This window comes from Bos mutus, chromosome 8 (assembly GCF_027580195.1).
Source record: "Bos mutus isolate GX-2022 chromosome 8, NWIPB_WYAK_1.1, whole genome shotgun sequence".
Lineage (NCBI taxonomy): Eukaryota > Metazoa > Chordata > Mammalia > Artiodactyla > Bovidae > Bos > Bos mutus.
The window spans coordinates 84485814-84511462 of NC_091624.1; the positions used below are offsets into that span (position 1 = coordinate 84485814).

The 25649-nt window shown below is 41.2% G+C and overlaps 1 protein-coding gene across 10 annotated transcripts in view; it reads right to left on the reverse strand.

Annotated features, from left to right (window-relative positions):
- Positions 1–25649, reverse strand: part of BNC2 (basonuclin zinc finger protein 2) — a 485586-nt gene that overhangs the window by 138001 nt on the left and 321936 nt on the right. For all 10 annotated transcript variants that reach the window (XR_011465180.1, XM_070375936.1, XM_070375932.1 and 7 more), the window contains one exon: positions 7957–8192. Coding sequence is in view for 9 of the 10 variants with exons in the window: in XM_070375936.1 (XP_070232037.1) it covers positions 7957–8192 (236 nt within the window). In the remaining variant the exon portion in view is untranslated. The remainder of the gene's footprint in view (positions 1–7956; positions 8193–25649) is intronic.

Consider the following 25649-nt stretch of genomic DNA (forward strand, 5'->3'; position numbering starts at 1 on the left):
AGCTCTAAAATGGTCAGGCTGGCAACAGTCTAGAGCAGCCTATACCACCATCTTATTCATCATCATGTTAACAGTTTACATTTATGGACATTTAGCAAGCAGCATGACTAAATGCTTTATGTGCATCATCTTAGTTTATCCTCACAATAAACCCATGAGGTAGTGAGTATCCCTGCTTTACAGGTGAGGGAGCCCAGTCTGAGGCTCTATTTTCACACATCTAGTAAGAACTGGATCCAGGATTCAAACTCACACATTTGCCTTAACTACACTCATCTTTGCCCAAAGTTTCCTGGCCTAACTGTTTAAAAAGCAGGCAGAATGTGGGCTGCTGCACCACACATGAGAGGGGCACTGACCTGTGGGCATTCTGCAGGTGCGGAGGCACCCCTGGGAGCGACTGCTCGGCGGGACTAGTGTCCCAGCTCCCCCCAGTCACATGGCCCTAATCAGATGTAAGCTCTCATTAGCGACATGCGGAGCCAAGTGACCCACTTTCAGGCCTGGTCCATGCAAACCTTCCCCACTGCCCCTCCACCCACACTCTCTAGGGGCTGCCATCAGGAAGAGGAAGCTGTAGTCCCACAGAGAGGCAGAGCCATAAAATGGCAGAAGGCCTAAAAAAAAAAGTGAAAGTGTTAGTCATGGTATCTAACTCTGTGACCCCATGGACTATAGCCCACCAGGCTCCTCTGTCCATGGAATTCTCCAGGCAAGAATACTGGATTTGGTTGCCATTCCCTTCTCCAGGGGATCTTCCAGACCCAGGGATCGAACCCACATCTCCGGCACTGCAGGCAGATTCTTTACCATCCGATCCACCAGAGTGGCTCTAAGTTACAGCCCTCAAATCACCCAGGGAGGAAAGAACTCGCCACACAGGACATTGGCTGAGAAGGAGAAAGAAATTTCTACTGTGTTAGCCCACTAGGATTTTATAGTTTATTTACTATCAGTTCAGTTCAGTTGCTTAGTCGTGTCCGACTCTTTGTGACCCCATGAATCACAGCACGCCAGGCCTCACTGTCCATCACCAACTCCCAGAGTTCACTCAGACTCATGTCCATCGAGTCGGGGATGCCATCCAGCCATCTCATCCTCTGTCATCCCCTTTTCCTCCTGCCCCCAATCCCTCCCAGCATCAGAGTCTTTTCCAATGAGTCAACTCTTCGCATGAAGTGGCCGAAATACTGGAGTTTCAGCTTTAGCATCAGTCCTTCCAAAGAACACCCAGGACTGATCTCCTTTAGAATGGACTGGTTGGATCTCCTTGCAGTCCAATAAGAACTAGCGTTTATCCTAGTGATATTAACTAATGGCTAAAACGTACTTCCTGTCTTTTACTAAGCATCTGACATCTACAGAGAAACATGTTGAGCCTGGAATGGACACTGTCCTGCTGTAACTATAGAGATCCAACTCTATGTACAGATGTAAATGAAAGTACCAACTGGAACTAGAGTTTACAACATGATTTTATCCACATTATTTCTTAATTTCACCATCCAAAAAGCAAGAGAGGTATAAAGGGTTATCTCAACTTAGAGATGAAGAAACCATGGCTAAGAATGGCACATTTTCCATGTTCACATAAATAATCGGTGGCAGGACCAAGACTTTGGCCCAATCTTCTTACCCAGCACCCAGTTCCTGCTTTACCATCCAACCTGATATCCTTTTATGGACCAGGAAAGAGCTACTTCGTCTCTGCTCCACTCTTGGCACATGATACAGTTGAAATCTTAATTACTAGGTATAAAACCTTCAGTTTTTTACACTCAATTACAAAAGGCATGTATCCCTGGAAAGGTTAGTCAAAGATGAGCATTGACAATGAAGCATTACTAAGCATTAGATCTAGAGGAAAAATTTGGGTCATGGAAATCAGAAAACAAAGGGAAGCTGATATAGGTGGAATATCAGGAAATAGGCAAGAAAAGGAACCCAAAACAGGAACCAATTTCACCTAATTTTGCTACTGAATATTTCTCCGGCCTTCTATGTTCCCCAAACCACACCATTTCGATCTACAAGACCGTCACATATCACAGCTTGATAGTCTTACTGCTCACAGAGTCAGAGACCCACATTGGAATCAGATTTGAAAACTTCCTGCATCCAGTATTTAGCAAGCACTATTACGTGCCAGGCTGGGAGGCAGGTTACAGTGATGAACAAGAGGTAAGTGGTTCTTAATTCTCTGGAAGTTTTGCTAATTAACAGTTTCTGTGATCAAGGAAAAGTCACTCGACCTCTTCGAGCTCCAACAACTACAAAAGTTAATTCACTGGCAATTCCTACAAGAGGGTGGTGTGACAGAGAGGATTCAAAGAGCAGATGTATGTGAACTTGCTCCACAAAGGGCTGTTTAATCCAAGTGTTTGCTTAATATTGATGTTGCCTACCACATGGATACCACAAAACACTTACTCTACACAGACCACTAGCTAGGGGGTGTTGGGGGGTGGAGCTTCTGTTTCTCTTTTTCCTGCCCTCTGTGGCCCAGCTGCTGTTACAGCCTTTGATCCCCAGGACACCTAAAGAAAGATGAAGGGCCATTGGACCAAATGAAGTCATTGGATATACCAGGGGTTCCACAGTGAAACATCAAGTTATGTCAAGTGAAGCAGAATTTTTTACCCATTCATTTAACAAGTATGTACTGAGTACCCTGGCTTCACAGTGTTTCTGAGTGAGGAAGCCAGGAAAAAACATTTTAACAGTTGACTTGATTTATTTCAAATTGTATTGGAGCTTGAGGGATACAGAATTCTGAGAGACAACCATGTGAGAAAAGACCTACATGGGTTAAGCTGGACTGAATAAGGTCTCTGTGAAAAAGCGGGACTCTGGTGGACAACCAGTGAGTAAAAGAGTCCAGGCAGAAGAACCCACACGTGCAGGTGCCCCAAGATGAAGAAGAATTGAATGTGTTCAGGAATGGAAGATTTCTGATGAGCTTCACAGAAAGAGGCTATGAAGTAAGCAAGGTTAGTGGAAGCTACTTATCTAACCTCGCAAATCACTTGCTCTGGAACTTCTCAGAGCCTTATGCTAACGTTATCACAAGGCCTGGAATCAACGTTGCCAGGAGAAATATCAATAACCTCAGATATGAAGATGACACCACTCTTATGGCAGAAAGTGAAGAGGAACTAAAGAGCCTCTTGATGAAAGTGAAAGAGGAAAGTGAAAAAGTTGGCTTAAAGCTCAACATTCAGAAAACAGATCATGGCATCTGGTGCCATCTCTTCATGGCAAATAGATGGGGAAACAGTGGAAAGGGTGACAGACTTTATTTTTTGGGGCTCCAAGACCACTGCAGATGGTGACTGCAGCCATGAAATTAAAAGGCACTTGCTCCCTGGAAGAAAAGTTATGACTAACCTAGACATCATATTAAAAAGCAGAGACATTACTTTGCCAAAAAAGGTCCGTCTAGTCAAAGCTATGATTTTGCCTGTAGTCATGTATGGATGTGAGAGTTGGACTGTGAAGAAAGCTGAGCACCGAAGAATTGATGCTTTTGAACCGTGGTGCTGGAGAAGAATCTTGAGAGTCCCTTGGACAGCAAGGAAATCCAACCAGTTCATCCTAAAGGAAATCAGTCCTGAATATTCATTGTGAAGGACTGAGCTGAAGCTGAAACTCCAATACTTTGGCCACCTTATGCGAAGAATTGACTCATTTAAAAAGACCCTGATGCTGGGAAAGATTGAAGGTGGGAGGAGAAGGAGACGACACAGGATGAGATGGTTGGATGGCATCACCGACTCAATAAACATGGATTTGAGTAAACTCCGGGAGTTGGTGATGGAAAGGGAGGTCTGGCGTGCTGCAGTCCATGGGGTCGCAAAGAGTCAAGACACGACTGAATTGAACTGAACTATCATAAGGCTCTAAGGAAAGGTTCCAGAGTAGAGGTCCTCCCAATGTTTAAGTTGGACCTCCAAGATCAATGGGCCCAGATATTCGAGGAAATGTTCTCCTAGAGGGTTGATTGTTCTATTAGTTCTGATTCTTTCAAGACACAGGTGACTTGAAATGGGCATCACTGCTCGTTTTCTCACCAGGCTGCTGACACCTCAGCTAATTATTTGGAGTGTCTGATATGGCTCCCTGAATCCTGGCAGGACTCATTTTGCAAAGGAGGAGATTTCCACACATGGGCTGGCGTATGAGCCCAGGCAAGTCAGTTACATGTTCAAACTGCCAAGGAGACTGTGTGAACGGCTGATTTTCAAATGATTAAATTCAACAGCGATAACCACCCATATTCTCACTTCCTGGGTCATAGTCAGGGAAAATGGGGAAAGAACAGGATACTGCTTTTAGCCCTTGTCAATAGATTTACCATGAGATATAGACTTGAAATAAGAATGACTCTTCAGCAGCAGGGAAAAAAAAAATGCCTCATGTTGCTTTTTTAGGATCAGATGGCCTATTTCTTCCTTTTTCTGTTGTGTGGGAAAATGCCTAAAATTTGCTTTACTTTTCTGGCACTTTATGAATGAACACTTTAATTGGTACACTGGAGAATACTGGGTTCTTCACCTTTAAGATACTACCTGGATTCTTAACTCACTGTAATCCACGTCATGCTCTGCAGTTTACAGCCTGCTGGTTAGCTTATGAATCACACAGATAATCATGTAAGTTAAAAGCAATTTTACAGAAACAGTACAGGATTCTTAAAAAAATTGCCAGTCTTTTAAATAAATCTATGGCACCACTATCATCTCCCTTTCTCTTTTAATAACCTCTTCAAACATGCTTGCAAAGGATAGTTTCGAACAGCCAGCCCCTCTTTCTCCCACATCCAAAAATTCAAAATCAGATCAGATACTACGATAGATACTTTTTACCCATTCAAAAGTATTTCTGAAACCAGAAGTGGCTGTGTTTATACATGAGGGATGTAGGTTTGGACCCAGAGAGAGTTAAATTAATATCCTGGCTTTACCAGTTCAACTTACAGTACATCTTCATTTGCCCAGTAACACAATCTATAGCCAACTGCTAACCAAGTCAATATGTGGTAAGACTAACAGCCACCCTAACTTGCCTTGATAATTATTCTCCTTTAACTGACATAATATTCAATATACTGTTGTTGAGAGCAATAATGCTAAAATTGATGCCTTGAGGGCTACAAGACAATTGAGTTTTAGCCAGATAAAATGACTTGTACACTAATAGTGCATTATAGGTTTCCACAACCTTTGGATGCACATTTTACAGTCTACCTGCTCAAATATGTTACATGTAATTATATTCAAAGTCTTTTGAGCATACCTTATCATTACTATATATAATTTTAAAAATACTGGCCAATAATCAAACAACATGGCTTAAGACAAAAAAGGTTTATTTCTAAATAGCCTATTTTTTTTTAATGAAATGATCATTGTCTCACTACATAAGTAACAGCGTTATGTGCTTCAACTTCTTGCTTTTTTCTTAAACTGAGAATTGTTTTCATAAGAAACAAGTAGATGATAAATGCTGAATAACAAAAAGCATCATTTAAATAAAATTCATATTACATCAATCCTACCAATAAAACAAGACAGAAACTAAACATAGTGTTCCTCTAATGTAAAAATCATCTACAATTTTCTCAAAATGTCAATTTTAGACTCTGAGAAAAAAATATTATATTAAATTTGAGACTTTGTCAAAATTGCCATGAAATTAATGAAAATTACCTATAATTTAAGAGTCACAATAATTGAAAGTGTTTCTTCTATGTAGTACTTCACCCCCAAATTAGAGACTATAAATATTAGTTAATGGCTTTGATGAATTTTCCTCTGAAATTTCACTTCTCTTGTAATTTGTATTTTTAAATCTGAGGCCTTCATACAGAACAAAACGTGGAGTATGTTTTCTATGCCTGCCCTAGAAGTTATGGTGAAATACTGAGGAAAAATTAACACCTCAGTAGTAATTTCAAGTAAAACACAGAACAGGCACTGTTCGAGGCAGAACAATAGGGTTACACCCCAGGACAACTAGCAGACTCTGTGTTTATTGCCATCACAGTGCCATGGTACACTGGGCTGTCATGATGGCGAGTCATCACAGTCATGCACGTATCCACGTGCTTCCATAAAGAGGCCACACGTACGGTCCAGGTAACTCAGGCAAAAACAGACACGTAGAGCAAAAGTAAAGCATCGGTGTCAGAACTAAGCATCACAGTGAGGCAGTAAAATGGGAACAGGTTGGGGAATATTACTCTAATTTTTTAATAAAGGAAAGAGCGCTTAGCCAAGTTGACAGTTCCATTCGAAACGCTGCAAGAGGTTTGTTCCTTCCTGTAGGGTAAAATCCACCCCAAACGGACATTACTAACCCCATGCGGAAACCACTGGAGAAAGACACGGCACTGCGTGCACCTCTAGGCTGGCAGGAGCAGGGACTGTGAATCTGCTTCCACGCTTCGTTCTTTCTGGCCTCTTTCTCCTGGACCCCCTCAGGTCCCCCTGACCACCCAGGACTTAACTCTCCACTCACCCCAGTGAAATGTACCCATCCCGAGGCAAATGAGATAATGCTTGTGAAAGTCTTCTATAAACTGAAAACGTAATATATAATTATTCCTGTTATCAGCATCATCTCATCTTCTGAGAGCCAAATTCCCCGTGCCTTCCCAAGTTGACATCTCACTACAAAATGATTCTACGCTAACCAAGCAGTCATTGGAGCAGACAGGTGATTCTACCTTCTCCGACCTTCCCTCTTTCTTTACTTCCGCACAGCCCTCGGTCTGCTCACTTGCCCTGTCTAACACCTGGAGAACGATAGGAATGTGTGTGTGTTCATGCTAGGTTAAAGCAAGGGCGAAATTCTACCCCCTCAACCCTCACTCATTACACACCAAGCTGGTAGCCTTACACACATCACAGGCTGGTTTGGGGAATCAACAAGCCTGGCAGAGCCAAAACCATTTTTTTTTTTTTTTTGAAGGGGTCAGTTCTCCTGGTATTATTCCCCATGAGAAACTTCAAAACATTGCTTCAGATTCTACCTTCTCCAACTGCGATCTCCTTTGGCAAGAGGGAGTATCTCTTCATCGTCCAGTGTGGTCTTTTTGGATCCTGGGGTCTCCCAACATGCCGCTTTCAACATTTACCCTTCAAGGGTCGTAGGAAGACAGACGGCCATAAAAACATTTCAGAGGCAAAGTACACAATGCATAACGACTTAGGAGATACGGCAAAAAAAATAAAAATAAAAAAGACAGAAAAGGCGAGGAGCCTAGGGGTATGGGGAGTGGAGGCTGCCGGCCTTCAGAAAAGTCTCTTACCAGACCCGAGATGCCCTTGACACAAAGAAGGGGCTCAAGCAGGAGGAACAGCTGCTGTGAAGGCCAAGTCTGTAACCAGGTCTGCAGCTTTTGGAATGCAAGGGTTTACTGGTTACAAAAGCAGGGAGTTTACTACAGAGGTTACACAGTTTTTCCTCTGATTTGGATGAAGCAGCAATAAACGGTTAGGGTGCAAAGACCACCAAGGAAGTACCAAACCTACCAGGTTAAGTGTGAGAACGAACTCTGCTAAACCCAGATGAAGAGCAGTCTCAGACTGCCGCATACCCATCACCCACCTCTGAGCCCTCCCTTTCAGAGGAGGCTTCCAGAAGACTCAGGGAAGCTGGGAGGCCCATGTTGTAGGGAAAGGGAGCTGAATTCAGACGAATGCAAACAGAGCAACCCTAAGCAACAGGCTACCATCTCCCTTCTAACGTTCACCATGGAGCCTGGGCGCCGCCGGCTGGCAGACAGTTCCTGCTTTCCAATCCCCTGCCCAGCCCGCCGGAAGGACCATGTTAACCAGAATGGGGCATGCATGCCTGGGCCTGCAGGGGGTGGGAGGGCAGGATTGGCCCAGGACTCCTACCCCAGCCCTCCTCCAGCTGGCCCTAAGACACCACTCTGGCGCCTCCCCCTACCTGAAGGATGTACCCCCGGACGTAGTCGCGCAGCGTCCAGCCCAGGCCATGCAGGATGTGGAGCACCTCCTCTTGCTTCAGGACGCTGAAGAGACGGTCCAGTAGAATCTTGAGCCGCACGGGCACCGCCTGCGTGCCGTAGAGCATCAGACTGCTGATGTCGAACACCACGTTGGACTGCACGATCTCCACCTGCGTGGGGTGGTACAGGTGCTGCGTGCTGAGCTTATCCAAGGCTGCGGTGGTCCCGCCGGAGGTCCAGGGGCAGCGGGAAGGCAGAGGGAAGGAGGAGAGGGCGGAGATAAAAGAAAGGAGAAGCCAGTTACTGCAAGTCACGGGGGGCTGCGTCTCCATTTCTATACCTGGATGATAACCGAAACAGGACGGTGTAATGTGCACAGCGCTCGTCCCACCTCCTCCCGACTTGGTTATGTTTCTGTATTTCATGTGTTTATAAAGTCCAGACAACAGCAGACACAAAACACACTTGTTTGCAGGAAGAGAGCCACCACGGAGGCTTCTAAATGACTATGGCTGGCACTAAAAACCCAATTAATTTGCTAATTGAACTAGGACTCAACCCAAGTCACCATGGTGTCGCCTGTCCCTGCACCAAAAGGAGGAACACATACACAGCTGCCAACTCAGGCCCCAACTGAACATTCAACCAGCATCACTGTTCTGAGTAAGATTCACCCCTTAACATACCTGGATGGCTTAAAGAGGAAGAGGAGGGTGTTCTTTGGACTTATAGGGGTAAGAGGTTAATCCAGAGGGAATAAGAAAGGCTGACCTCTGGGGGGCAGATGGGGGCTGGTCATTTACCTTAAGCTGAATTAGCTAAGAGGAATTATTCCAAGACTCAGTTCTCCAAAATACTCCTCTTGTTGTTTACCCGTTAGTTTAGTGTTCTCTAAGTTATTCATAAGAAATTAACAAAAAAAGAAATTCAGGTCATAAATAGGTACTTTTATTAGCAGCTGTGATAAAGGGTTTAGTATGAGATGAAAATAGAAAAAAAATGACTAAAATCAAAGTATGAGAATTCGTGTGTATTTCAGCTGTATCATCTCAGCATAGAAAACTGAGGATGACCATTCTCAGAGTAAATATGTTCAGTGGAACTAATATTTCAATAATTAGGCCTTTTTCTCCTCAAATTTGAGAAATCACATTTCTGCCCTAGCTCTGAAAGCCAGATAAGGCTATTCATTCTCATCCCCATCCTTATCTGAGTTACTGAGAACCCTACTGCAGATAAACATTTTTACTCAGTTTCTCTAGAGTGACCCATTAAGATACAGCATTGTCCCATCCACAGGGCTCAAAGAGATGCTGCAAAGATGACTGCGATAATGAATGAGAGGTCCTGTGAACCGAAGAGAAGGCAAAAGCACCGGATTAGCTACCAGAGTTATACAGGTATGACCTTCTAGAGATTTAAAGAGAGAAACACGCGAGCCTGAAAGATGCTCACCTAAGTGGGCATCAGACAACCACCAGGCTCAAATCTACCTAATTCTACCGGCAAGCACCCAAGGTTTCTGCAAGTTCTAACCACTGTCTGGTCGAATGCCTCAATCCCCTCAATTCCCAATAACCTTCTCCCTGAGCAATGCAGGCTACCATAGGTGCACACACTGAGCAGCTCCTCTTTTAATACACCAGTATTTCTGCATATTAATACAAGTATTTAAAAGTGCACGCACACACACACAATTTTTCGTGTTTCAAATGTACTTTTTCAGGGCTCCTCCTCCACTCTCGTTTCCTCCTGACTTGTGGTCACTGGAGAGTTCATGTACTCTTGATAAATTGCCTTCTTACATCCACAGTGTAAAGGCCCTTATCATTTACCCGCTGGCTTCATTCAACACATTTACTCCCAGGAATACTTTGTCAAAGAGTTCGGGTTTCCTCATACTTCATTTCTTGCAGCTGATTTGTCTGATCTTTCCTATTCTAGTGGTTAAGTCAACTTTGAATAAATAGCTTTAAAAATTAATTTAACGTTTTAGAAAGATAAGGGATTCACAAGCCTAGGGACTGAAGTCTTCTCTCACTCCACAGGGCATTTAGACGGCAGGAAAGAGGCATTATCATCCCTGTTCTTCTTCAAGTACAGCTTAACTACTCATCTTCTGAGCAGTGGCTGCTCTGCTTACAGAATCCAGCATCCAGCTTGGGTGGAATCTGTTCCTCCTCCCTTTCCCTTTATCAAACTCCTCGTATCAGACTCCTTCACAAAATACACTGCTGTGACCACAACAAATATGAAATTGGGAGAGTGGAGTAGAGGGGGCATAAAGTGCAACCAAACCTGATTTCTGTCCATGTGACTGGCACCTTGTTATCTACGCATTGAGTATATATATGTAGGGGTGTGTGTGTTCTAGGGCCAGGTGTAAAGTCTCACCCCTCTCTCTTCCCACTCTTTAAAAAGGGCTGGCAGTTTTAGAGGATGAAGAGAACTAAACGTTGAGGGTACAAAGAGAGGCTGTTCAAAGAATTGAAAAAACACAGGTAGAACAGATAAGGCAGAAGTATATCCCTAGATACGCTTATGAGACCATCAGAGAGTAAGAGTATTCAAAGGACATGACTGGGGACTTCCCTGGTGGTTCAGTGGTTAAGTATCTGTCTTCCAACAAGGGGGTGTGGATTCCATCCGTGGTCTTAGGAAACTAAGATCCCACATGCCGTGGGGCAATTAAACCCATGCGCTGCAACTAAGACCATGCAGTCATAAATAACTGAACAAACATTTTTTAAGAAAATAAAAGGACGTTACTGATTGTTTAGCATGCCACATGTCCAGAAGTTAGAATTCTGTTGTAAGCCACGTAACGAGACAGTCGAGGTCAACAAGTTTTTGTGTAAAGGGCTAGACTGTAAATATTTTAGGTTTATGGGCCTTGCCTCCAGTTTCACAACTACTCACCTCTGCTATTATAGAGAGAAAAGCAAACTTAAACGAATGGGCATGCCTGTGTTCCAATATAATTTTATTTACACAAATAAGTGCCTGGCTTACATTTTGGGTTCTGATATGAAAAATAAAAGGGTCGGCCAAACAGTTTGAAAAGTCAATATTTGATAAGGAAAAAGCTACTAGTGTGTGATTTAAGCAGCAGTTATCAAGGAGATGAGCCATAGAGGAAGGTTGGAAAAATTAAACTGCCCAGCCTGCTGATGTCAACTGCAAATTTCAGCATAAACACATCATCAAAGATTATGCTCAAATGTCTTAAATGAAATCAAAACTTTCTGCTTTATAACTGCTGGATGGTACTGAGTCACCAAGTTGTCAACAGCTTTAAGGGGATGTCTCCTTGGTCAGCAAAGGGTTCAGTAATGATTTTTAAAATTGTCATAGTAACAGTAAACTGAGAACTGGACTCTGCCTAAGGTTATGCTCTTCCTATGTCTGATTGTGGGGGAATCAAGACTGGAACTCAGGCAGGTTAGAAATTTGAGCCAATAGGAATGAAGGAAAAGCAGGGCAAGAACTTGTTCAGCAGGATGGAGTGGGAAAAGATGGTCCCCTACCTTTATGAGCTATGGGCCAACCCTCTGTTAAGATTGTCCTATACCAACTGTTTTGCCAAAATTCCTTTTCCAAGTGAAATCTTTACCAGAAATAGGACACAAAAATATATGAAGGTGAAGCTACTCTTGGTAAAGCTTGAATGGACATGAATTTGACAACTTCCCATTATGAGTTACTATCTCTTCCCTTCCTGTTTAAGCATCTCAGTGGGACCCCTAGAGTTCTCAGAAGCACAGTTTGAAAGCGCTTTTCTATACAATGAGATGATATCAATTGTTCCTCCGGCTGTGCTTCCCCTTCATTCTGGGTACAGAAACCACATTTCCCTTCAGGGAGCCCCTCTTCTTGTACACTCGGTACCATTTATTTCATAGAATATTCCTGAAGCCAGGCCTGGAAAACCAGCACCTCCTAGTTCCTTGGCCACAAAAACCAGTTTAAGAAAGGGCAAGTGACCTAAGTCTAAAGAGCGATATTGAATCCAGGGTTTCAGTTAGAACTGTGGGGAGTTTCCCTCCTTGAAATCTGTAGTTGTCAAATATGCTTGGGAATGAGAGTCACGTGGAGGACAAGTGGGCTGCAGAATGGCTGGAGAAAGACTAAGGACTGACAATGCTGTTTGAGCCAGAAGATACAGTTGCAGAAGACACAGTTATTTTTCAGTTACCCGAGCCAACAAAATCTCTCTCCCTTTCTCTCTTCCTATGTCTGCTGGAAGTAGGATTCTGTAATTTGTATCTAAGAGCCTTAACTAAGACAACTACCTTTTGGGGGTATTCTTTCAGCTAGATAACATGTATTTCAAAGAAGCTGTCAGCAGTTCAACTAAAGGTATGTTAGTTCCAGGCCAAATGCAATTCACAATATCTCCAGTGACTGGAATGAGGGTATCCCTAACAATTTTATATCTCACACAAATTTGCCAAGGGTGATGAACATCATCAGCAACATTAACAAATAAAAATAATTGTTGTATGGGGGGGGGAATAAAGGAAATGATCATTTAAGTACTAACTAAATGTCAGGCAGGCATCATTCTAAGGTTATAATGATCTTGTTTAATCCTTTAAAAAGATTAAGAACACAAGACATTACTATTACTGCCTACAAGTTCTATGAGGGTCAGTAACTGGCCTAAGGTCACTTAGTTATTTCTCCCAAGAAATTCTGTTGCTACTGCATGTTCAGATAAACAGTCAATAAACAACTCTAGTAACATGCAAGTCTTCATCATGCTGGAAGTCCCTAACTGCCAGCAGTCTGGGCTTCCTGCCCATCACTCTGCTGAAGCAAGCATTTCAAAGGTCACCAACACCTGCCTTCCTACAAAATCCGATCGCTTTTCCCTTCATTATTCTCCATGATCTCGCCATAGCAGCTGACCTTATTGATCACCACTCCTCCTAACGCACTCTTCTCCTTCATTCATGCATACATGCATTTACTCACTGGCACTTAACAACTCATCCCCAAGGCAGGTGCTGCATGCAGATGCTCTCATCGTCTATGCTATAAAAGAGATGTGATGAAGTACTGACGGACACAGAAGAAAGAGCGACTCTGCAGGCGAGGGAAAGTCTTACAAGATACTGGCAAGCAAGAAAGGAAGGTGGCAGTCCAGGTAGATGGAACTAAGGTAGGGATTCTCAAACAATGTGTGTCCAGAATCAGCAGAAAGGGCTTGTTAAAACATAGATCAGATCACTGGGCCACCCTCCCCTGGAGTTTCTGATTCATTGGGTCAAGGGTAGGGGCTAAGAAACAGGATTTCTAATAAACCTCCACAAGACACTGATCCTGCTGGCCAGGGACCATACTTTGAGAACCACAGCACTAATGAGATGTGTGTAAGAGAACCGAATATCCAACGGATGTGACAAACCTGTGGCCAACAGGTGGAAGATGGATACAGAAAAGTCAGACAAGCAGTCTGAAAGAAACCTTAACACTGCAAGCCAAAACCTCTGGAAAGGTTATAATTTTATTTCTGGCTAATAGGATATAGAAAATACTAAGTATTTCATAAGATTAAAATGACATAATTTTAGATGTAAAACTCTGATGAGTCCAGAGGTTTATCTAAAGGAACAGTTGTCAGCTGGGGCAACTTGGCTCACAGCCACAACCCCTAAAGAAGAGGGTTGAAAGGGAGATGGTCAAGATTCATTTGAAAAACTACTGGGACTTCCCTGGTGGCTCAGGAGTTGAGAATTGGCCATGTAATGCAGGGGATGTGAGGTCCATCCCTAGTGGGGGAATTAAGATCCCACAGGCCATGGGGCAACTAAGCCGGGCGCTGTTTAACTACTGAGCCCAAGTGCTCTGGATCCCACATGCCACAGCTAGAGAGAGGCCTGCGACTGCAACTACAGCTCCTGCACGCCGCAATGAAGATCCTGTGTGTCACGACTACGACTGGATACAGTCAAATAAATAAATACTATTTTTTTAAAAGGAAAAATTACCACAGGTGATGCTGACATACACCCCTAATACAGACACATCACTGAAAACCACAGAGATCAGTCAAAGGGCAAGATGACCGAGAGCTAAGTGAACAGGGTAGGAAATGTTTGCAGTGCTCTACTGTGAGATGTCTTGTGTATGTTTGTGTGTGTGTGTTAGTCACTGAATTGTGTCTGACTCTGCAATCTCATGGACTGTAGCCTGCTAAGCTCTTCTATCCATGGAATTCTCCAGGATCTCCATTCCTTCTTTCTCCAGGATCTTCCCAAACCAGGGATCAAACTCGGGTCTCTCCTGCACTGCAGGCAGATTCTTTACCATCTGAGCCACCAGGGAAGCCCTTGGACTTCAAATGATGATCTGCATAAACCTGGGGTATGCATGGGCCTTTCAGAGATATGCAGACACATGGACTCAGCTTCCAGATCCTGAAATCCCGTATCTATTCTTTCCCAAAGTGAATTCCCCTGAGAACAGACCTGCCTGTCCATGCAGACTATCGTATAGTCACTCAGTCATGTCTGACGCATTGCAATGCCATGCACTGTAGCCTACCAGGCTCCTCAGTCCATGAGATTTCCCAGACAAGACTACTGGAGTGGGTTGCCATGTCCTTCTCCAGGGGATCTTCCCAACCCAGGGAACAAACCCACGTCACCTGTATTGGCAGGTGGATTCTTTACTATTGAACCACCAGGGAAGCCCATCCATGCAGATTATCCACTCCCAATCCTCCTTTGAAAACTATACCCTTCCTTCTTGACCAAATAAAAGGCACACTCTGCCTTGACTTAGTGCACTGGCCTAGGGTGTAAAGCTCTCCTGGGTGCCAAAATAATGGCCAATTTGAACTGCTTTGTGAAGCCTTATTTAATGGTTAATAAAAGCACTAAGAACCTAGGCAAGGGCCCTCTTTCCCTGATTATGCAAGTAAAGGGTAACTAGAACCTGGTATTTGGGTCTATGCTGAAATATTCAGAATTCAGACATTATGTAAAATGGGGCAACAGTCAAGTCACCTCTTGAATTCTTATATATGATAATGTATCACTTTTTAGAAACTATCCTATGAGAGCAAAGCAGAAATGTCCAATGCTGAAAATGGCTTTTCCCTCCATTCTTTTCAATTATTCCTGATAAGTAAAGCCCCCAAGCACATGTGATGCCCACTCTTTTAAATTCAGTTTGAATATTTTCTCAGACCTGTGAAATTTGTTAGATACACTGAATAAAACCTGTGGATATGAATTTTACATGATGTCTTTCAGAAACAATGTTTATTATTTAATAAGGTAATTACTACCCATTTAATCAAGTACTGTCAAAATATTTATTTGGTTATGATTAAGCATCATTTGCATCTTATAAAGTTTTGAATATCTACATCCTCTTAATAGAGATAAAATTACAATAAACTATGATCTAAATGCCAAAGCACTTCATTTTTAGCAATATATAACTCCTTTCATTAAATATGTTATAAATTTGACCGTGTTTTTATAAAATATGAGTCTTATCTTGTTCCTAAAGTCCAACACCAGACAGTGATACATAGATGAAACCAACTGCATTATCAAAGTAATATTTTTAATTTTAATATATTCCTCACTTCATAAAAAAAAGTTATACTTTATAGCACATCATTAGTAATTAAGTAATGAGAAATAGCATTTCTATTGTATACTTAGTAAGTTAACTTCATTGGCTCTACATTTTATTCTAGACTGTTTCAGCAAACTATCCTATGACATGCAACCCATAATTTATTGATTCTTATTAATATTTCTCAAAATGTATATTAATACATTCATTTGAATTGAAATGTGAGTTCATTTTTTCAATGATAATTAAGTCTGATTTGGCAGCCTGATTTGACCATGAGCACTGGTGGAAATTTTCATCAATTATGATAGCTAAATCAGCAGTAATAAAAGTATCTCCTTTAAAAAAATATATATTGCAGAAGTCATTTGAATAACATAGTATTTTTATTTTCTCAATCTTTTTGGTGTATACAATAATAAATGATATGCCTCTAAATGAAACATTCATGGCTAAATTTATAAACAGGCATTCATCATGTCTTGTTAGTGCAGAAATTGAGAAAGTAAATGACTAACAACATCTGAGTAATAAGGTGGATGACTTGCATTTCTTCCCTCTTAACAAAACGAACTGATCACTCTGTAATTGTTGGCACATTACCTAAAATGATTCCTAACAACTGAATGCTGATGTTATAGTTTCCAGCCGCACCTATTCATGTGAACAGGTGGCCAAGCACTTAGATCTGCAAAAATGGGGAAGGAAACGAGAGTGTACATTTTCTCTTTCTTCCAATAAGATCCATTCATTTACTGACACATGAACTAATCGGGGAAGAAAACAATTCATTGCCCTATCCATTTTACTGACAGATGCATTTCTGACAAAAATTCACTTCACATTTAATAAGTTAGGAAAATCTGTAACATTTATATTACTTTGATCATATTCCTCTTCATGATCAAAAGTAAACAATAAAATTTCCACTTATAGATATATTATCTTATTTTCTTAATTTTCCCTGCAGGCATGAATGATAAAAGACTTTCCAATGAACATATGATTTCATTTTTGGTAATGTTATTTGGAGACGGTGAACTGGAAACAAGAGTTAAGGAGAAAAAATAATGACTTAGAGCAATGACTTAAAGTTCCCGATATTTAAAGAGTGCTCATTGTCCTCCAGACTGAGAACAGAGTTTCTAAAGCCAGACACCAAGGGTTCAAATGTTAGCTGTGCCACCAACTTGCTTATGACCTTGGCAAGTTACTTAATGTACGAAAATATTAGGATGGCTTTTTCTTTTCAAAATTCTTTTGGGGGCAAGCAAGCCAACAGCATGGAGACCGCTACCACAGTACAAGGGGAAAGAAAAGGAGAACAAAGAATCGAGACCAAGCTAACAAGTATGGGGAAGAAAATAGATGCTTGAAGTGAAGATGAGTCAGAGTTCCAGGATGACTGAGATTTTTTAATCTGGAGGATCTGGACGGGAAATCAACTAAGATGCCTGGGACCTGTCAGGATTCCAGAGGCACCACCTCTCCAGCTGTCCACCTGTGATCATCTGCCTTTGGCAACCCAACTACTCCTGCACTACACAGGCCATCCCCAACCTGTAAGTTGAGTTCACCCAAGCTCTGTGCCCTAAACTCCAAACATGTCCTTGACCCCTTTACTGTGAAAGGGAAGCCTAAGAAACTCTGCCAAAATGCTTAAAAAAAATCAAACCTTTCCTGTTGCATTTTTTTTAATGAAGATGTCACAGATGCTCAATGAAAAAATATCAAGAAAAACAAGCAGAAGACAACATACATAATCCCACCACCAAAGGCACTATTTACCTACACATTGATATAGCTGCATCTATTTTCTTCAATCCATAATTCTATATTGTTGTTGTTGTTCAGTCTTTCAGTTGTGTCTGACTCTTTGCGACCCCATGGACTGCAGCACACCAGGCTTCCCTGTCCATCACCATCTCCTAGAGTTTGCTCCAACTCATGTCTGTCTACTAGGTGATGCCATCCAACCATCTCCTCCCACCTTCAATCTTTCCCAGCATCAGGGTCTTTTCCAATGAGTCAGTTATTTGCATCAGGTGGCCAAAGTATTGGAGTTTCAACTTCAGCATCACTCCTTCCAATGAATGTTCAGGACTGATTTCTTTAGGATTGACTGGTTTGATCTCCTTGCAGTCCAAGGGACTCTCAAGAGCCTTCTCTAACACCACAGTTCAAAATCTTTTGGCACTCAGCCTTCTTTATGGTCCAACCATGTAATTCTATACAGTTGAGGTTATGCTAGAGTTAAAAATTTCTATTTTGCTGTTGCTTTTCCATTGACCTTTACATATCATGAACATTCAAAATGAGTGACTGTGAATGTTTCCACTGCAGCTCTCCTGGATCTATTCTGCCTCTCTGGACTAACCTCTACCACTGTAGTACAGACTTTTAGACTCTCCTAAGTCCACTAGTGAAAGTGACTCCTGGCTGGTCTGGTGTGGTGTGGCCTGCCTCTGTTCTCTCTGGCCTAACACAGAAAGAACAGTCAGTTTTCAAGTCAGTCTTCTCAAAAGAGATGTTTTACTCTTTATACTTCTCTGAAAACAGTGCTGCTGCTGCTACTAAGTCGCTTCAGTTGTGTCCGACTCTGTGCGACCCCACAAACGGCAGCCCACCAGGCTCCCCCGTCCCTGGGATTCTCCAGGCAAGAACACTGGAGTGGGTTGCCATTTCCTTCTCCAATGCATGAAAGTGAAAAGTGAAAGTGAAGTCGCTCAGTCGTGTCCCATGTCCAACTCTTCGTGACCCCATGGACTGCAGCCTACCAGGCTCCTCTGTCCATGGGAGTTTCCAGGCAAGAGTACTGGAGTGGGGTGCCATTAAAAGGTAATTATGGCAGTTTAAGAAGTGAGGTGGGGCTGCTAGCTGATCAGGCACTGACTGAAGTTGCATAATTTATTCTCTTTCCTACAACTTCAAGTATTATTTGGGGGCATCCAATGGATTTCTAGGTAAAATCAGTATGAAATCTAGTGATATTAAAGAAAACAAGCTTAATATCAAGGTGCAGAGACTGGATCGTAATGAACAGACATTATGAGAATCATAGTACAGATCACTAAGTTTGTGATCCACGTGCTAGATTTAGGGTCTCCTAGCTATAAGAAAAGATACGGTAGAGCCAGTCCTCCTCCATATCGATGGGTACTGATCCATGGACTCAATCAACCATGGATGGCAAATATCCACATACAAAATATTCCATAAATTTCCAAAAAGCAAAACCTGAATTTTCCATACTCTAAGACTACTTACACAGCATTTACATTACACTTAAAATGATTTACATAGCATTTACATTGCATTAGGTATTACAAGATGATGAAAATATATGGCAGATTTGGGAGGACGTGCATAGGTTATATGAGTGACTTCACTTTCACCAACTGAGCGACTTCACTTTCACTTTTCACTTTCATGCATTGGAGAAGGAAATGGCAACCCACTCCAATGTTCTAGCCTGGAGAATCCCAGGGACGGGGGAGCCTGGTGGGCTGCTGTCTGTGGGGTCGCACAGAGTCGGACACGACTGAAGTGACTTAGCAGCAGCAGCAGCAGCAGCAGCATAGGTTATATACAAATACTACAGCATTTTATATAAGGGACTTGAGTATCTATGGATTTTGGTATCTGTACAGGTCCTGGAACCAAATCCCTTTGGATACCAAGGACAAGTGTACAGACTTTGAAAGGGTGTCAAAGAACAGCCAACACAATAATATTATAAGAGCATCTACAAAGAAAGACTATTTTTCTTTTGTAAAAGGTCTGGAGGAAAAGAGAAAAAGCAAACAGGTAAATTAACCTCTTTTTAGTATACAGAATTTTTTTGGGAAAAAGAATAGAGTTTAACCACACAATATGGATGTGTGTGTGTGCTAAGTTGCTTCAGTTGCGTCCGACTCCTTGTGACCCTAAGGACCATAGCCTGCCAGGCTCCTCTGTCCATGGGGTTCAATAGGCATTCTAGTTAAAAAGAAGGGGAAATTCATACTATAAGAGCTTCTTAAACTGTGAATTAGATTACTGAGGAAACATAATTTACCTGGATTTCTTTAAAATGCCCGAAACAGAAGCTTAAACTGGTAATTTTCTAGTTTAAAACAAAGGAAAAATTAAAGCCTGGATATAATTTCAATAAACACTTTGATAGAATCCATAGCTTTTCAAAGGAAAGTGGTGGCTAAGCCACAAGACACATAAGTCATTGTGAAGAAAACTCATTTCTGACAAGAACAGAATCACCATAAGGACAACAGCCAGCATATTTGTGGTTCATTAATGGAAGTATGTAATTTAAATGTAAAATAAATGTAAAATGTAATGCAAAATATGTAATAAATGTGAAGCAATATATACTTTTAACTACACTGCTAACTTAAAGAACAAAGAAATGCCCTTTATAAAATTCAGTTTTCAAATGTATAAAATACTACTGGTAGTGTGTGAGGGGTGGTTATAAAAGAACTTGCATCTATCAAATGAAATGTGAATAACTATTTTTTTATTTCAATTTTTAATAACAGGAATTACTCCCCAAACCTTCAAATAAATTAAAATAAATGTAAACCTGTAATTCTACAGACTTCACTTCCAATATTTTCTGTGAAGGTCATAGAAATAAGAACATATTCAGATACTTTTTTTTCCTTAATGTTGGAGTATAAAAGTGCTTTTCACTGATCCTAGAAAATTGGCTCTCAGTGATAGTTTATAGTTCTTAGTTTTCCACAACTTTTTTTAAACATAACTTTCTTTAAAAGCCAAATTCAAGTGACTTAGGTGGTTTCCACAGGAATATGCTCTAACACTCCAGGCCCTGATGTCCAGTAGACTTCACCAAATAGCTGCTCGGGCACGGTGGTGTGAAGCTCATAGCCATTCAATACAATGAAAACCGAGCCAAATGGAATGGTTTTTCAAAGCCACCTACTTCGCAGAGTAAGACAATTAAAAATTTGTATGAAAACAGTCTAAAAGAAAGCCTTCTATTTTACTAATTTCAAGTCCTGTCCTGGATATTTTTAAAATTTCAAATACTAATTTGAAGCAATTTTACAAGTGGAAAAAAGTTAAAGAAGCCTTATTCTTTGATTTTGGGAGAAAGCCAACTGAGCCCTAAATTGCAAAGCTAATTGTTTTGAGAACTCCAGTCTCTTGCCCCAACTCCCCTTAGGATCCAAATTATAATAGCATCAAGTGGTCAGCTTTTAGGAGCTCTGGGTCCTAGAATACTATTTTAATCTCTAAGAGGTTAACATTTCAATGTGTCTTTAAAGGGCTGTTTTATGGAATTCTTTCCACAATTACTTTAAGAGTGAAATAAAAACAGCTGTTCGCAACAGAATTTTATTAGGGCAATTTCTGGGGTCAGATTTTTTAAGTTTTGATTACTTATAATCAGAATATTGTTCCCTTTCCTACTTCAAGTACCCAGACCATAACCTCTGAATTTATGAGGGTGGGTGGCTCTTCATTGTTGCTAATATGACCAGTAATTTCCAATTATACCACACTTTATAATATGCACACTATACCCAATATAATGATATGTCATTTCAATGTAGCTAGCCCATGAACTTCTACAGGTTTAATGGGATTTTGCGTATTTAGAATTTCATCATAAAGGGGCCCTTTGGAATCATTAGAACATCAATCCTTTCCCATTATAAGACTCAGCTTTCTTACTAGGCATGAGCATCAGAGTGCGAGGCAAAGGCTTAACCTACCATAGGTTGTGAGCCAGTTCCTAGTAATAGCTGTCACACTGGAGGAGAACAGTAACAAATGGCAATGATGATGGATTAAAAACTTTTCAGTGAGTCAGGTGATCAATAAGGAAGGTGGACCATGACCGTTACTAAGAGAAAAGCTCCTTATGACTTCAAGTAATATTTAGATCTGCACATTTTACCCACTACTTTGGGGGGACAGAAGTGTGCCACCTGAGAGCAAATTAAGTACAAAATAACTCATGTTCCCTTTAAGTCACAACTTTCTAACTGTAACTGTCAAAGTTGAATTAATTAGGATATTTAATATCAAAGAGAGAGAAGTCTTGCTTTTAGAATTTTTTTTTTAAGGAAAGAAGAAAAAGAATGATATGGAGCTCAAAGAGTTGATCCCCAAGCCTGGTGATAAAAACTGTCAGTCCTTATATGTGAAAGGCTTATTTGTTTTACTTGAACAAATAGTGTGTCAGTGTTTTTAAGTCAAAAAAAAAAAAAAAAGACACCTCTACTGAGCCACCATAAACCCTGATTATGTATGCCTTAGGTGAAGAGTCCTTGATCTTTTTTTTTTTTCTCTTAATACATGAGGGATAAGTAGATGAATACTCTTATGGTCCATTAGGAAAGTGAACCTACCCTGTAGGGAGGAAAGGGGGACAGAAGGAGTTCCAATGAGCCCCAACTGTCCTACAGATTTTAATTGCTCCCTATTTGACATGCAGCTTTGGGTGTATATGGATATGCACACATACACACACACACACACACACTCACAATTAGTCCAGGGTAGAATTTGAGCTCCACTTGAGACTATATAGGTAATATTTCAAACTGATTGGCATTTCCCCCCCTGTGGCCTTATGAATAATACAGTCCTCACAACAGACTTTGGAAATCATTAAAGTCTGACTGAGGCACACGCAGAAGTAGACTGTCAACGTGCGCTCTCTCGGCTAGGAGACTAAACAGATCCTCGGTTGTACTTCTCTTCCTTCTTCCTTTTCCTTTCAAGGCCCACTTTTGGGGGTATGTCTCTCCTCATCTGCATCTCCATGAGTAGGTGGTTAAGCGGAAAGAGGAAATGCAATCTGCAAGCTTGACAGTAAGTCTAGGAAGACATCAAATAACTGAATCTACCTGCTGCGATCAGGTTTGGGGATTATTACTATTATTATTCCTTCTGTTGTGCTATCCAGTCTCTAGTTACCAAGGAGAGCTGAGAGCTGACTACACAAAACCCTGCTTTATGTAATTCACAGATCAATGAATTAAATGCACACTGACTACAAAACATATCCCCTTTAAAACTAATACCTTGTTTGCTGAATATCCTTCTATTCAACAAACAAAAAAATGAATCCTGTAAGAGAATAATCACCCTACTCCCAATTTATTAACTTTAAAGACTTAATTTTCCTGAAGTAGCATAGATCTGTATCAGAAACTTCATTATGGAAATATTGCAAAAGCAAGTCATATTTATTTTCGATAGAATATGGGCTTTAAACTCTACCACAGCAGTGAAGAAGTATTTCAAAACCTAGAGAGAACAGTAATACAAAAGCCAGCACTTGGTAGAAAACACCTAAAAGAAAGAAATGATTATATTCAGTCTTTTCTTTTTAATGAACGTCACCTTTGTGTCACAAGTATTTTTCCTTCCCTCTCCCAGTAAGTCAGTCTGAAATCTCACTCTAAATCTATAATCAATCTCTCTTTCCCCCACTGTAATCCCTTGAAACTCTGGGCTATCACACACACTTTTGACACTGACGTGTGTTTTCTTCTGGATTGCTGGATTTGCTTAATGCATATATCAAGTATCAAACTGCTTTGCATCAGTGACTGGCGGGATAAAAGACCTCTCTATAAAGATTTGCTCATAAAAAAGGGCTAAGAAGGCTGTCTTAGGAAAAGGCTAAACTAACCAATTTTTAAATGCATGAGCAGAAAATGTTAAGGACTAAAGCAACGCTTGCTGATTTTTTCACTAATATCATCGATGTACGACTGAGCAGAGAGGAAGGCCTTAAACTTCCCATCCCATTTGCTATCAGTTGGCTCTTTGACACCTGAGTTATCAACAAGGCAAAAGAGCATTCAGAGTTTAAGCCACTTGCAAAGTGAAACTATTTTCTACCATCACAAATACTTCATGGAGACCAACTTTTGAGAAAAAGAAGTCTCCTGAAATGACATGAACAAAGAAACGGGGGAGATATTGGTTAGCCCAGTGAATCCTGGTTACCAATTTCATAATAATGACTCTAATGTCCAATTAGAAGACAAGGTCTATTCATCAGGATCAACAGGCACATTGTTTTTGAAGATCCAAAATTTCAAGTGTAACCATTGTTCCTGTAGATATTTCACTGTATTTAAAAACCAGTAATAGAAAACACTTGCCAAGTTCATTTAGTCTCTGACTGAGGCACACATATGTGATCTCCTAATTTACAGCTTGCACATACAGATGTTCACACTTAGTAAAAGGGCTTCTTAATAGCTTTTTTTAATTAAAAGTGTGTTGATAATAGGTGTTTTAAACATATCCAAACAACAAAGCTGAACTGACAAATGCCTGTCTTCATGTCTCACATCGAGGCAAGATTTTATGAGAGAAACGACTATGATTCAGTCACATGTCTATAGGATAAATGTTAAACCCCACCCCCAAACCTCCAAATGAAATCTTTCATTAATTTTTTTCTCTATGATCTGTTTCCAAGTCGAAAATGTTAGATTGCTACTAGGTTTATGTAGCCGAAAGCAGAACCACACAGCCGTTGCTGGCTGCCTGCAGTTTTTTTCCCCTTGCAAAACTTTGAACCCCATCCAGCTTTGACACACTGCCTCTTCAGTTAATAACTATCAAGTTTCCCCTTGTCTCCTGTCTACTTTTCTTTGAGGCAATTGCGCACTCAGCACCCCGAGATAATAACACACATCTATAAGATAAAAGCAATGGCATTAATGTAATTGTCTGCCTCTCTCTCTTTAGCCTAATCTTTTTTTCCTTCAGTTTTGACTGCCTATGTGACACCTGTTTTTGTCTCCTCTGATCCCACGACAGGTTTTCCGCTGACAAGGTTTTTGCCTGACAGAGATTCTGCAGACAAGAACATAATAAAATATGAAGAACTGCTTGTCAGAGTTTCTGCCAATGCTCATATGAAATAAAGGAAAAAAATGACTTTTTAAAATTTTTTTTATAAGGGGCCCTGTGACGGTCGCTTTTGGCCCGTCAGGAAAAAGACCTCCCTGGCCAGATTCTCCAAGCCAAACAGGTGTTTTCTTTTATGTGAGAGGTTGATTTGTTTTTTAATTTCTACTGATAGTGGAAAACATGAACAGCCAAAAGCGGGGGAGGGGAGAATTTCTTACCCTCAGATTTTTGCAGGCAAAGGAGTATTGAAGAGCTACTAAATAAAAAGTGAAAAATATTTAGCTCAAGACAGATCTTCCAAATAAAACAAAAATGCCAATATCTGTTAATGATCAAGCAAATTTAACTTCTCTAAAATTTACTTCTTGGTTGGGTAGGCTACTGAAACCTTCCACCTAACTTTCACTTGTTTTGTTGCTTGAAGACGCACAAAGGAACAAAGATGAAAACAAGAGTAAGGACTGATAAAGAAACACAAAAACAGAACTAAAGGCAGGGTGGGGTGGTTTGCAGGCTGTGCTTGAGGCTGCTGGGAAAGAAATTGGCAATCAGAAATCAGAGACTTTTAGGTACATGCAGGAGATTCCCATAATCCTTCCTGCCACGTGCTACCTCACTCCCTCATGTTGGGGATGCTACAGTGGGTTATCAGCACCCAGAGATGAAGAACTGTTTTTCCTGAGGCCCCAAGCTAGTGGGAGGCGTTGGTATTATAGAAACTACCCTTCTGGTCTCAGTGAAATATACTGATACTACACAGAACTGATGCCTTCTAACTGTGGTGCTAGAGAAGACTCCTGAGAGTCTCCTGGACAGCAAGGAGATCAATCCAGTCAATCTGAAGGGAAATCCACCCTGAATACTCATTGGAAGGACTGATGCTGAAGCTCCAGTATTTTGGTCATCTGCTGTGAACAGCTGGCTCATTGGAAAAGTCCCTGATGTGGAGAAAGATTGAGGGCAGAAGGAGAAGAGTGTGTAAGAGGATGAGATGGCTGGATGGCATCTCCGATGCAATGGACATGAACTTGGGCGGACTTCGGGAGATGATGAGACAGGGAGGCCTGGCATACTGCAGTCCATGGAGTCACAAAGAGTCGCACATGACTAGGCGACTGAACACCAACAACAATACAGAAGGAAAGACTTAATTGCTTCTGGGGGC